We start from the raw sequence: 15049 nt of genomic DNA on the forward strand, positions 1-15049 counted from the left end.
ATATCCAAGTTTCCGCATCACACGTCGAGATCAGCCATAATGTATCCCTTTGGGTGGAACAACGACCCATGGTAAAATGCAACGTTATCAAACCCCAAAAGTTGGTGATTTCCTCTAGCCTCCCTGTAAGGGTCGAACACAACATCTTTCGTACTCATCGCGTCCAGATCCAATCTCATATTGATCAGTCGACCATTGTTAATGGCTTCGGAATATTGTTGAACTCATATCTCTTGGCTCTAGGCTCCTCGAGATCGTCAATGTGTGTGATCTTCAAGAAGGGGCAGTCCTTGAACAATGTTGGGAAGTGTTCATCAGCCCACATCTATACCAATGTGGAACGATACATATAAGAATTAGTAAATTTTGTTTCTAAGTTCATGATAAGGGTACATGTGAAAAATATACATAAATACATAAGTTTAAAAACAAAATTACCTGCAGTAGAGTGAAATTCCCGACAAATTGGTTTGTTTTAGCCTTAGAGGCCCTTCTCATCTCGGACATCAAATGTGCCATTACCACGGTGCCCCAAGAATAGTTATAGACATCTTCCAATGGATCCAAGTACTGAAGGTAGTTTGCACTAGCCCTGTTGCCACTAGTGTCAGGAAATACCTTAGTGCCCAAGATGTATAACAGGTACGCAGCGGCTGTATAACGAATTTGCGCAGGGTCCCATCCATCCTTCAAACTTCTTTCCTTTGTTTTTTCAAACTTCTTCTTAAGCAGCGTCATCTTGAATGTCTTTGTCCTACTAGCCTTAGATACATAGAAGCTCTCCACAGAAGTTTTGTAATCCCAACCAAACAGCTTGTTGGTCAGAGCGTGCAACTTCGACCATTCTAGGTCCGTAGACTTATCTCCTTCTGCAATTGATTTGCCGATAACATTCAAGCCTAGAATGTTCTGAGCATCTTCAGGGATGAAGGTCATCAGCCCAAAAGGAAGTGCATGGTATCAGTTTCACCATGATACCTTTCGACGAAGCAATTGACAGTCACATAATCAGGCATCACATAATTTACAACCAAAGCATATAGACCAGAATCTCTTACTATTGTTTGCACCTCTTCACATTCCTCAGACAAATTCCAATCATCCGCGACTTGGTTTCGGCAAACACGTACATCCTTCTTATGATCCTACAATTAGGAGACAATACAATTAAGAGATTTTACATAAATACACAACAATACATATGCACAAGATAAAAAAATGCTTACATAGGTTGGATAGATAGTACGAGCCCACGAGTCCTTGTATCCAAATAGCATTTTCGGTTTCGGAGCTTCACCCCAAATTTTACCACGAGCAAGGTCAGGTATCATGTCATCCTTATGAGGAAGGTGCGAACCTTTAACTTTACTTTGACTATGCCTTTGGCCTTGCCTTGCGTCGGTTGTTGTTGACTTGGCCCACCAACTTCGCTTTGGCTTGCTAATTGACTTGGATGAACCTCATCATCTTCCTCCTCACTTTCCTCTTCATCATGCTCATCGTCCTCAACTGTTCCAGTAGGTTCACGGATTACAAGTCGACTACGGTCACCACCACTCTCCCAAATTATCCCTCTTGTATCAACCCCTAAACGCTTTTTGCGACCTTTGTATTTCCCTCGAGGAGGCAGAGACTGAGGAGTATCAAGACCGTCCTTCCTTCTACTCTTAATGACAGCATCTTTAGTTTTTCCTTTGTTAACTTCCTTGGATTTTTTCATATATCAAAAGACACAAGAAATGAATACAAGACAACACAATTGCATTCTTAATACTGGCATAGAATCACTAAAACAAAACAGCGTCGGGACCAGAAACGGCATGGTCATCAAGCAAATAGCGCATGCCGGAACACAGTTCCGACAATATACAATAAATATCGACTATGCCGGTAGTATTTTAGATTGTTCCTGGATACAAAATGAACACTACCGGCACACACCTAATAATTCACTCCTTGTCGTAACCATGTACCGGCGCAGAAGGCTAACTCAAACCAATGTCGGTAATTCTTAGAATGTTCATGGATACCAAAGCTGCACTACCGGCATACGCGAACAATTTTAAAGTAATGCCGTAACCCAATACCGGCATAGTATTCAACTTAATTTGAATGCCGGTATAGAGCATTCAGCTTCAGGAGACTCTGAGTTTGAAAACGGCATTGTATTCGTACTAAAATCAATGTTGTAACCCAATACCGTCACTGCCTTCATTCTAGATTGAATGCCGTAATTGAGTACCGGCGTGGTATTCATACAAATTTCAACGCCGGTACTCACTGAAACTCAATTATTTGAGTTAGGGTTTGCGACTCTAACCTAAACCCATTGCTATAAATCGATTTAAACACTCATAAAGTAGTTCAAAATCACTTACCTTCTCACAGAAGCCATGTTTACGAGAGGTTGATTGTCCGAGTTGGTTGCTTCCTCTTCTTCTTGCTCTTGAGCAATCAAAGCAAGCCTTTCCTGTAATTTCTGTTGAGCAATCGAGTTTGATTTCGATTGGGCATTTGGTTTCTTTCATGGAGGCATTGTTATGATTCGGGTAGGTTAATCGACGAAGAATGGATGAAGAACGACGATGAAGAAAAAAAAAATTCAAAAACTAAACCTAGAAGAGTTCCGGTACTGATTTGAGAATGGGGATATATGAATAGTTTTTTGATTTTAAGTTTTAGTAGAAACGGTATTATGGTCTTTTCATAATGTTTTTTGATTAACTAAACGGTATTTTAGGATTTTCAAACACAAAAATCACCCCTTAACAGACACTACTGGTTGGGCGAAGTAATCTATATCTCCCAATTGTTTTTTGTATCCCCCAATCACGCGTTCCTTTTAAAAGCTCCTCCTCCCCAGCTTTTAAAAATTGAGGAATTTGGGAAGTGCTTTGGGTAAAAAGCACTTTGATATTTTTTTACCAAACATCAATTTCAAAAATTATTGACATGTATTTTGAAAGTGCTTTTGGAAAAATAAAAGCATTACCAAACCCAACATACATACATATGACGGAACACTTCCGGACTATACCGGCATGACAATCTCACAAACTCTTACCAGAACATTCAATGTTCTGATAAAAAAATGGTGATATTAAAGTTGAGACAGAAATTTTCATTAGAAACATTTTTTTTTGCGTTGGTTTCAAGAGTAAAACAAAATATTGGCGCACTTTGATAATAATCATATAGAGTAGACTTAACAAATGTGCATCTTCTAAAGAACTTTACTCTATCAGTAAACGAACCTTCTTACAACATATAATACGTTCTTACAGAAGTTTATGTAAATGTGAATACTCCATCCCTGCTCTTCATTCTGCATTTGCTTCAAAGTTCAAACAACTTTAGAAACACCTCCCGCACAAAAAAAAAGGAAAAAAGGAAAGGGATAGGCTATGTATCAAATCCTCTGTTAAACCAGCTAGCAAGCTCGATATTCCAGAAATAGACCTAGTTTCTGTACAAGTATATCCCGTGTTGAGTAGAGTGGCTTGCTAGTAACAATCCAGTCCTCTAAAATTCCTGTTTTGGCGCTCCCAATCATCTCACTATGGAACTCAGATACGATAATGTACAGAGATGTTCTCAGGACATCAGCCATTGCATAAGCTTTGGCGTGCAAAGGTCCACCTCTCTTCTTCCCCGTGGTGGCAGTAGGTCCTTCCCTTCTTCCAGAATTATGCAACGGGGCCCACTTGATATTAGCCGCTCCCATCAAATGAGGAGCTTGCAAGTTGGTCTTCTTCCCCATGCATGCCTCAACAGCTAGCAAACATGACAACAGAGTTGAAACTACTGAAGCGTTGCAACCAGCGATTTGAGCAACACCAAACCTGTCGTCCTTGTGTGATCGTGCAGTCAGTGATGCTGCTGTTCGTACGCACCATACATAGAGCTGTATAGTAGTTCCAAATAACCATCAGTTTACTAAGTCTATTAATTTGTTCAAAGAAAAACAACGAAATAAACAGAAGAGGAAAATCTGCAGTTACAAGAATTATAAATGCAAATCGGGAGCACATGGCTAAATGTGTGGAAGCAAACTCAGGCACGGAAACCAAATCGCATGCTACCTAGACATGTCGTAGGTTTATATTGGATTGCAGATCAATATTGTAATAGTAAGTCCAGCAGCAACCATAATTTCCCTAAATTAATCTCACAAGAGTCATTTTTGCCCTTTCAACACTAGAATGTTCAAATTGACCTATAAATAGACACACAAGGAGCACTATCCTACCAAACGTGTATTCCTTCACTCCTTTCGCAATAAGAACAAAATAAGTTTGCTCCGTTCTTCGAATATGTCCAAGAGTGCATTTCCTACAGGGTTATTATTAATTAGAAAAAAAAAACTGTGTTCTCTGAGTCCCTTCAAGTACTTGTAGTGGCATGCTGTCCCTTCAATCTTACCGTATCCTGACTATACCTGGCTAGAGGAAGAATTTCACAACACGGCTCATGATTACTATACGATTACAGTCAACAGAACTGTATAATTAATAGTAGAAAACTTCAGAACCCCCACAAGATTTGGAACAAGCTACTAGAGACGAGGCCCATCAAAAAGAACCTTCTATGAGGCTATCAGCACAACACTTGCTTGCTTAATCTTAATATAAAAATTACATGTTTCATGTCTAGCAAGTAGGAGCGGTTGATATAAAGATTATGTGTTTCATGTCTAGCAAGTAGGAGCGGCTGATTTTCTTTTATCTATGTATTTCAGTGGGGAGGCACATCATCTATTGACTGGGGACATTCCCATCATACATAAACAGCTCATTCGATATAATAAGACAACCGATCAAAATAATACGATGTCTAAAAGAATAATACAATGTCTAAAAGAACACAAAAGGATGCATGATGTAAAACAACATAATACGCCTCCCACTTGTTAAAAGTCTCACACTGAACGAACACATGTAAAAACCACATGTTACTCATACAGATGCTAAAAAACAGCAATAAGTAAACAATTTATGTATCAACACTCCAAATTAGATTTTGCTTCTACATGTTGTACACTGTATGGTTTTAATTTTCCTTTGATACGTAACCCTTATGACTACATGTATTATTTCAATTAGAAACTTTTTCTGCTGCTTGAGAATAGCTAGCACATTAAATTAAAGCAAACAGAAAGCACCTATGATGTATGGTATGAAATCAAGATAATGACTAAATTTTAATCGGAAATCATCATTATTTACCTGGGAGTCGTTGAATGCTTGATGAAGCTTTGCGTCACTACGGGTATCAGTTGGAGAGCGTAACTGGTGAGATATTTGGTCGCTCTTGTCTACAGAAGAACCTTCCAGACCATCAGCCAGCTTTGAAGTGAGATCTTCTACAGGCCTCAAGCACACAGCTATAACTCTTTTGTAGGTTTCACCACTTTCTTCAAAGAAAGCAGCACGGCGCCAGAGATCGACATTGCTATCACATACCATACACAGATCAAGATATGCAAGATATTGTAGAAGAGAACGTGGAGTGCTCTCCTCCAGAGCTGCAAGGAGAGGTTCACTAGGATTTGTTTCAGCTGCAGCTGATCCTTTAGATGGTGCAAATGTGCATCTTTTTGTATGAAAGACCTACGATAACACAAAAACAAAGTAAGTATGCCATCATGAGTAGAGTGCTGTGTTCCATAAAAACAAAATGCCAAAACAGTCCCCAGAGTAGAAGCAATATGTGGAATGGAAAAACAAGATCAATCCATTATTCCAACTAAAAGAGGTGAGTAATGCTACAAGGGCTGCACATGGTTGCAGACATGTTTCTAGGTTTCGATCTTACTTTGAGCAGTCAGCTACCATATCAAGGTATTTAAATTCATTTGGACATAAGGTATTCTCAAAAATGGCTCTACCATATCAAGGTATGTTAAAGTTTAAACACTTCCGCAAAACAGGTTATAGCCAGTATATATGGCTGGCCCACCCACCCCTCTATGTCAGACTTTCTTAGGGGCATCATTTTCTTAATACCAGGATGGTTTTCGTTGCAGACTCATTATTAGAATAACACTTGATCTTAGGATTAGGAACTTCTGGTCACAAGCTCAGGCCATATGTACTTATTCTGGTAAAGGTTTATATTTTACCAGGCTGTCTTAAGCAAGATTGTCAATTAAGTCATTACAAATACACGCCGCACAAGAAATTATCTGTATAAGTTAGCCTACAATTCACATAACTCCAATTTCTGCATAAAATACAATACTCACTTAGGCACTCGGAAGTATAATTATTGCCTACCAAAACATCCTAATTTAATAGTGAGAACTGCACATATTCAGCTAGCTTGAAAACACAGAAAATTGTGGTGCCCTGTGTTAACATCATTCCATTGAATAAAGATTCAGATAGAGCACAACAGTACAAACATTAACATCTGATAATAAGAACTACAGTATGGTAAGCTAGAAAGACATGGGCAATGATGGCATGCAGCAGTTCAAGACTGCCTAATCTTTAAGATGAGTTAATTTTAGGATGTGTGTCCAACAACCAAAACCAATATAAACCCATTAACAGCACACACCACATTTCACATATTTGCAATCAACATAATTTTACGGAGATGCGTCGGCATTACTATAATTTTTCCATTTCACTCTTTGATATATAAGCATCTTTGTTCTTACATACAGGCAAAAATAATGCAGACGGAATATGAACTGCTGAGGTGATGGCTATCAAAAGCATCAAATTTAGGTCAAACTACAAGTTCGAAAAGCTAACCTGATGTAAATGATGACTTAATTCCCAGCAGAGTGAAACTGCAGAACTTCCAATGTAGAAAATAATTTGCTCAGCTATGAATCTCCCAATGTTATTCTGGTTGTTGAAGTAATGGGGTAGGAGCACCACCAGTAACGCTGAACATAAGAAAGAAACACTGGACAGCTTAACTGCTTCTTTAATAGCTGAAGGAACCCCCATCTTAAAGCTGAATAAGGAAGTCCGCTGCAGATAAAACCAAGATAAGTTAATACACAAATGATCAGTAGGCAACAAAAGAGATGACCTACTTATAACAATATTTGTACTAACGGAAATGGTAAACGTTCAACATCGACACTGTTGAAAATATGATGAAAAAAGGAGAAATTAATGATAACCGGGTGACACAAAATAGAGAGACTACGACTACTTCCAGTCAAAACAATCTATAGTGAACTTTAATCAGAACTACTGAATGAATCCACACACATTCTGTCAGAGGGTTCTCATCCACAAAGTATAAGCGAAACAGAAGTACAGGACGGCTATGTTTTACTTCGAAGGTTGTAACCAACTCTTACAACATTTGACTCATCATTGTCCTACCAATGGATCAAATTTTGATAATGTGCTTGTGCAGTGTTGGAACATTTGCATCTAGTGCTGTGAACAGAATGAGTTTGTTTCTTTTGGAGGTGAAAAAGAAATCAACACAAACTTATCATGAAGGCTGATGAAACCCCTCCTACATTTATACAGTGAAAACTTTTCTCTCTTCAGTTTCTACATCAGGTTCGCTTAACATCAACGCCACTATTACAAGTTGATATATATTGAACCTAGGGTTGAAGTTGAACAACATGGTTACCCCTGATTATGAGCTGCAAATTCATTTTCATTCTAAAAACAGATGACCTAACTTTACAAATGAAACCCATTGTAGATTACCCTAATCATAAGTTCACATACAAATGCTACAAGATGATATCAGAACTAATTGTAGAATTTGAAATACTAAAAACAAGAAGTTTACCTGAATAATCGGAAACACTAAGACCCATCGTTTATTGTAAACGTAATGTAACCCATAAATCAAACCAAATAGAAAACCCCTAAACCCTAACCCAACCAAGCGCTGCTCATCAAACGAGTAAGAGTTTCTACAAAGAGAAACAATCGATAGAGAACCCCATAAACCAGAGAAAAGCACGAAGATCATAAACCCCAAAGTGGTATTAACTCGATTACGAACATTTGGGGTAAAGAGATCAGATGAACCGCCGCCAACAACTGAGTTAAGAAGGAATCGACCGAGTGAGAGAGCGAGTTCAGGAAAAGATGCAGGTTGTTTAGGTTGAGGAGAAGACAAGTAATAGAGAGAAGATGAGAAGCAGAGAAGAGAGATTTGAAATATGACGAAAGCGATGATACTGTAGAAAGATAAAGAGAAAGGGTTTGGAGAAAAGAATGAGAGTAGGCATATTTTGCATAAGAAGAAGATGATTGTAGAAGATATCGATTGCCATATCAGAAACCCTAAAAATCGATTCTTGATGATTTCTGAAGGAGGGAAAGACATGTTTTTTCTTCTTCGGGTTTCTTTGGTGAACTCTAACAAATGGTGAGAGGGAGAAAGGGCAATGAGAAAAGAAAAGGGTTTAATTAGGAAGTGGGGTTTTAGAGAGGCGGGAATGGCAAAATAGAAAATGTCATCCACACTTCGGTCGTGTGTATGCATATGTGACCATATGTACCGGATGTACGAATTGGTTGTGTTAGATCAAAAATACTTGAGCAGCAAGGGAGCAAATGAAATTCGTTCTCGAGGTTGTTCCCAAAGATCTTACTATTTAGGTCTATTTCTATACACATGTCAAGCAACTGATTTTGCCACTGTAGCACCTATTATGAATATGCCAAAGTGCCAAACATATATGCCTACGTGCCAGGAATAGCAGTTAGGCATACACGACGGAGTCTCTAACGAGCGATAGAGAGTCCAACGTTGTATGGTCAAGTCTTCGCTCGTTGGCCATTCCAGCACCAGCGATGGTCATGATGTCGTTCGCTCGAAACATCATTGCTAATCAGTTCCTCATCCAACGGCTACGATTTCTTCCCTCTAAAATACTCAATTTCAAACTCATTTCAACTCACACCATCTCAACCTCAAATTCGTTTCAACATGCCTAGTGGTCGCATAACTGTAGTGGTTAGTGCTCCCTTCACTCGAGAAGAAGATGTTTCTCTAATTCGATGTTGGATTTCAGTTGCAAGCGATAGAAATTTCAATTTAGAGACTTTCAACTTATGGGATACTGTGTTTCAAAGGTTTATGACGTTAATTCATGTAAATTCAATAAGAACATGTGAGAAAGTATGCGCAAATTATGATGTGAAAAAGGTTTATGCGCCATCGATAAAGATTTCATCAATAACGATGTGAGAAAGTATGCGCAAATTATGTGGATGATAAAAAGGGATCATCCTGGGTTGTCAACTAAAGAACTAAAAGTTATAGCTCATACCACTTTTGCTGAAGACAACAGAAAATGGCTTAGTCATGACGAATGTTATGAATTTTACAAGATTCACGTGCAGGGATTCAATTTTTATTAAGTATTGTGTTATGTAGTTAAGGTTAATTTTTAATGAAATTTAAAACTAGTATTGATTTGAACATTAATCTAAAAGATATTTTTCATTAATTAAAACAAAAGGATTACATTAAAAATATTTAAACTAAATTACGTCCATAAACTACTCACAAACTACTCATTTCCCTGACCATTTCCTTCCTGACTTAAAGATCCAATTGCACCTGTTTTCTGGATCAAAAGTGTTATTCAACATATCAGTTATTGAGCCGGTTTGGGACTGACTTGGTGGTTGGGTCTCTTCATAATCATCAGAACCTTGATAAGTAATGGGTTCACTCGGGCGCAGGTGGACATGATACAAATCTTGAAATGCATGATATTGAAATGTTGGTGCTTGATGAAATGGTTGAAATGCTGATGCGGTTGAAGCAATTGGGGTATGCAGATTTGATTTCCTAATGTTTTCAATGTTCACACCACCACCAGGAGTCATAGTGTCTATTGGAAATTGGTTAAACAAACGTCCAGGAGTTGTATCCGTGCCAATGTATGCATCACCTGCACGTACTACTGAGTATCTAAAACTTCATTTTGAGTTGAAATTTTGGGTACGTCCTACATAAAACGAATTCTCAAACTTCTTCTCTCACTTCCACGACTCCCACGATTTCTCTGACTTGATCCACCGGGATCATACCTCTAACACTGGGACTCATACCTCTACTACCACTAGGACTCATGCCTCTACTACCACCATGACTTGTACATGTACCATCATGACCGGTAAATCATGGACTCATATCAAACATCATGCTTTCCATCACTTTTTGCAACTCATCCAAGTGGAATCTCTAAAATCCCTGTAGTAGAGCATGATAATCGTTCAATTGGCTTTGATACTGCTCCGGTGTAGCATTGACCCCCCCAGTATGGATAAGTCAGTTCAAGTGCACTAGAAACAACTGGATGAGTAACAATTTGTACAGATGTGGTGGATAGAGTATGTACATCCCAAGAAAATGGTGGCATATTCGACGATGAACCAGCTTGAGTAGAATACGCAAATGCGTCGCCCGTCTTTGGTGGAGGTTGTGAAGGAAGAAATTAGTCACCCAGTGGCATCCTACCTAAAGCTGAAAAATCCGTCCGACCCAAATTTAGCGGTTTCGTAGCAATATTGGGCTTGAAAATAGTGTTAAACCAATATAAGCATTCAGTTATGTTAATCGGCTCATGGATCAAATTTTCAGCTTCTTCCCAATGATGACCTTCCTTTATCAATTTCTCCCAGTCATGTCGAGAACTCTCTTCACTTGGATAGGGGTTGATGGCTATCGTTGTTCTTCTATGCAATTGAAGAAGTAGTCTTTCACCGCAATACGAAACACCCTTTTCAGAAATTGAGTTGTACAACACAATACTTTTAAGGCTTAGTTGTAGCATTCTCTGAGCTTGTTCTTCTTCAAACTCAGGGATTGCTTCATACGACATGGATATAAGGTTAAGGCTTATTCTACACAACTTTTGAATCCTCTGAACAATAGCAGTATGTTGACCACCTTCGATCTGTCCTTGCCAATTATCAGAATCGTACTTCAGTATGACCGAAAAACATTGATGGGATTGATAAGAGAAGGTTCCAAAACACGGAAATATGTATACCACCAATACTAAGGATAATAACATTGTTGGTTAGTAAATTTTCCATGTCCAAAATAATAAATAAATGAATAATGTGAAAAATATTGGTTCTTACCTCCAACACTCCCCATAAAGCATTAAAACTATCTTTGACACATGTTTCAAGCATACCGAGGGATATGTAAATCTCTGATAAAATTGGAGACCCCCAGTTATATGTTGGTGCTTTCTTTAAATCTTCTAGTGCTTCAAGAAAACAGATTAACACCACTGAGCTAGCATTTGGAAACATACATTAGCCTATTGCCCGCAACACAAATAGACGTTTGAGCTCCTCGTAATGCGCAGGGAAAAAATATTGATAATTTCCCAACCTATTGTCATTCATTTTCCTAGCATAAAGTTGCAAAAAAAAAAATTCAACCCATCCACTTCTAATCCATTTTCTTTTATTTGTGTATATGCATCATTTCCTTCTACATCATTTGAGTATAGAGGAAGTCTTACTTTCCATCTATCTTATGATACCCAATTTAGTCGGTTAAATGGAAGTAAGTTTCCTTCACATGGAATTCCCGTTAACATGTACAAATCTAACGGTGTAACTCCTATTTAATAACGTATTCATAATTAGAGATTATTGAATTTTATAAACAAAAAATATAATCTAAAATTTTAATTACAAAAAAAACTAACTTACCGCATTCAAAATCTTTGAAAAAGAACGTATTTGTAGTCTTCCACTATCGTTCGAATATAACTTGAATTGTTTGAGTTTTGTGGTTTCTAGGTTGTATATGATATAAATGTCGCGAAGGATATCTTCAGTCTCTCTCTTGAACAACAGGGGGAAGAAACCCAAACACATTACGGAACACAGACCACCCACCTCTTAGATTGACTGAATTTACTCGCTCTGGATGGTCAAATATGTGCATAGGGAGTGCATCATCACCGACTATCTGTCTAACATTTTGAAACTCGTATTATTTATCCACAACAAAACTTAATCCACTGACTAGGGTACTAGTAGATCCTTTGACTTTTCTGTTTCTTTTCTTCTTTTCTCACTCATATTTGTTTAGAAAGTAAAACTAAGGAGAATTTTGTTAACCTAGAGAAGAGAAAAGAACATAAGATAATAGGTGAGAATGGAAGGGAAGGTGTGAAGGGGAATTAAGAGATGGTGCGGTATTTATAGGGGGTTAGAAAGTCCAGTGTTGGCGATAATAATTCCAACGTTGGCGATATAGTTAATATCGAGCGATAATAATGGTAGCGCCGGCGATAAAGTCTTTATCGCTTGCGGTATTATCTATTTCTTTCGCTATGAACTCTGTCACTCAATGGTTTTCCCATAGTGGCGCAACTCGTTTGTCATGCCACCAGGTATGTCAAACAATTTTTTTTAGCCATCTGCATATGAATAGGCCTTATAACAGCACACCATCCACTGACGGAGGTCGTACGACTCATAACAACACATCGTATACTTGGGGTTGCAGTATTCGTTTGATTCCTTAATTGAAGGAAACTTATATTAAGGATTGCTAAAATTCTAGGGGGAACTGCAATACGGTTAATATGTCTAGGTCATGGTTTGTCGTATCTTCCGATACCGGTCAGTATCTGATATAACATAGTTGTATCTGTTGACACTGATCCAAGATCTTCAGTTCATTTGTATCCTCATATATCCATTGTGTATTTACGAATGCAGACCGCATTTGTGCCTTACTGACTCGTATACGTAGATACTAGAAGGTACGAAATATAAAAACATATAAACGTTAAGACATGCTCAATTTTTTGTGTTTAATTTAATTTGATTCAAACATTCAGACTCGAAGTAGGCATACGTCTGAAGAAAATGATAGTGATGAAACCGAAAAAAAAAGTGAAGGTGGAAGTGGAAGTGGTGGAGGAAAATACTATATTGTTAGAGAAAGTCGTTTCGGCGATAACATCCTTAATAATCATACTGGTACTCAAGGCCAAAATCATGGTGCTATACAATAAGATCCTTATCTTATTTTACAGCTCAACGAGTTCATCTTAGATAACCTTGATAGCTAAGACGGTACACAGTCTTAGTATCCACTCGATGAACCAAGATTTGATATTATATTTTAAGCAAGCAAATGCATTTAATGATCAAACGTTTTTTCAAAATTAATAATTAATGGAATTTCGATCAATAATTTCAAATCCAATGCATGCATGCCGTGATAGAGATAAGGATCCTTGAAAATCCATCTAGTATCTATAGACATCTTATCCTCTACATATATGATATTACTTTGAACGATAATGTTTGAAATTTTTAAGAAGTTAACTTGAATTTTAATATCTTTTCACGTATATATTTGATCAGTGGAGACAATGAAATATGCTCAGTTATATCTGATGTGATAAGTCATCTGAACTGCAATATTTTCCATATACAATGGTTCAGTCACCTTTATTTAACTTTTATTGTATTTGCAAGTTTATTTGAACATCTAATATATACAAATGTACACACAGAGGACGACAATACCTTAATTAGACAAAAATCTTTAGTATTAGTTAGTTTTGATTGGTGGCGGGCATCAACGATGTCGCCGTATCAAATCCGTATATGTGAGGGACGATACGACACTGATACCCGATATGGATAACCATAGTGTAGGTCGAGAATATGGGGCATCCTATTACATAACGAATGACTAAGTTACCCTTGAATCAGCTAAACCTAAATCTAAACAAATCAAAATGTTTTTTGATAAATCAACAAGAGACCTATCGGCTACAACAATAAAATGAAAGCGCCTTAACTACTAGTTAAGCATCTAAACATGGCTTATCTTTGGTAAGAATCGACAAAATAACTATTTTTTATTGTTTTTAATAACTGAAATATGTTAGATTCATTAAAATTATAATCCAATTTGCAGTTTCATAGCAATAATATGACTAGGTCATGGTTGAATTTTCTGGACTTCAAAAGTATATTAAGTCTTTACGACTAGCAAATGATGAATTGTCAGCTATCTCTGGGTTTTCAAATACCACAGTTAAAAGATTGGATGAAAGAGCTAGTTGTAAATTGTTTAATTTTTGTGTCGAAATTTTCTTGAACATGGGTGGTCCTTCCTAGCCGTATGTATATAATGTAATTTGCATTTTTTTATATGAAATTAATTACGAATAGGTTGGATTTTCCAGTCCCAACCGTAATCTTGAAATATAATGCTACAACTAGATTGTACTTTAAGAGTTTTAACTAGCTAGTAAAGTTTCCTAAAAAGGTAGTACATAAAAACCCGTTTCTAAGTTTTTAGTTAGTTTAGCGTTTGTTTACGAGGAATTGTCTATATAAGGAGCTCTAAAAAAGAAAATTAGGGGATTCTTTTGATTAATAGAATTATTTTGATATTGTCAAAATTCATTTAACTATAATACTCCCTCCATTTTTTGAAAAGAATTATTATCACTTTTTCAATTTGGCATATTTTTAGGCTAAAATGAAAAAGTGATAGTAACTATTTTCCAGGAACGGGAATATTATATTTTTTATAATCAAGTTCACCTTGAAGTCTAAATAATCACCTTGTCCATAGTTGTGATTCTTAGAAGTTACAAGGTATGGACCGTCCACTTTATAGTCAGTTAATCATAAGATTGCTGAACAGTCTATCGTTTTTTTTCCGTTTAATTATATTTGCTACATTGGTTTTAATTTCCGATGAAGAAAATTCATTTTCAACATCATTTACTATTGAATGATTGACTTTAGAAACTTATACCTAAGTCTTAGCTGCTAATGGTCGTCATTGATACATTTTTATCTAAAAGTTCACAATGTCCCTTTAAACACATCACAAAAAAATCATGTAATATAGAAACAATTGTAGACACTTTCTTTTAATGACTATAACACAAAAATCTATGTCGGGATGTGTTTAATTTAATTGGAGATATGGAACACGCAAACAAACTGAATCGATTCAAAAAAAAAAGTTTGATGGTATATGTTCCAATTTGAATCAAATCCAATCATGATTGCTTTGGATGGGATAATCG

The 15049-nt window shown here is 37.0% G+C and overlaps 1 protein-coding gene across 1 annotated transcript; it reads right to left on the minus strand.

Annotated features, from left to right (window-relative positions):
• Positions 1–3004: 3004 nt before the first annotated feature.
• Positions 3005–8392, minus strand: LOC113298291. Its single transcript, XM_026546990.1, has 4 exons — positions 7777–8392; positions 6762–6986; positions 5226–5609; positions 3005–3904 (listed from the first exon to the last, which is right to left on the minus strand). The coding sequence occupies exons 1-4, from the start codon at positions 8320–8322 to the stop codon at positions 3431–3433; spliced, it is 1629 nt and encodes a 542-aa protein (XP_026402775.1). The 5' UTR covers positions 8323–8392; the 3' UTR covers positions 3005–3430.
• Positions 8393–15049: the final 6657 nt, after the last annotated feature.

The sequence above is a fragment of the Papaver somniferum genome, chromosome 7, assembly GCF_003573695.1.
Source record: "Papaver somniferum cultivar HN1 chromosome 7, ASM357369v1, whole genome shotgun sequence".
NCBI lineage: Eukaryota > Viridiplantae > Streptophyta > Magnoliopsida > Ranunculales > Papaveraceae > Papaver > Papaver somniferum.

Bases quoted from the DNA above. Each gene is read 5' to 3' on its own strand.
- LOC113298291 (XM_026546990.1), bottom strand. From the start codon at position 8,322: ATGTCTTTCCCTCCTTCAGAAATCATCAAGAATCGATTTTTAGGGTTT. The intron at 6,987-7,776 runs GTAAACTTCTTG...TTTTATCTGCAG, and splicing joins TAGTGTTTCCGATTATTCAG to CGGACTTCCTTATTCAGCTT. The intron at 5,610-6,761 runs GTTAGCTTTTCG...GTGTTATCGTAG, and splicing joins TAAGTCATCATTTACATCAG to GTCTTTCATACAAAAAGATG.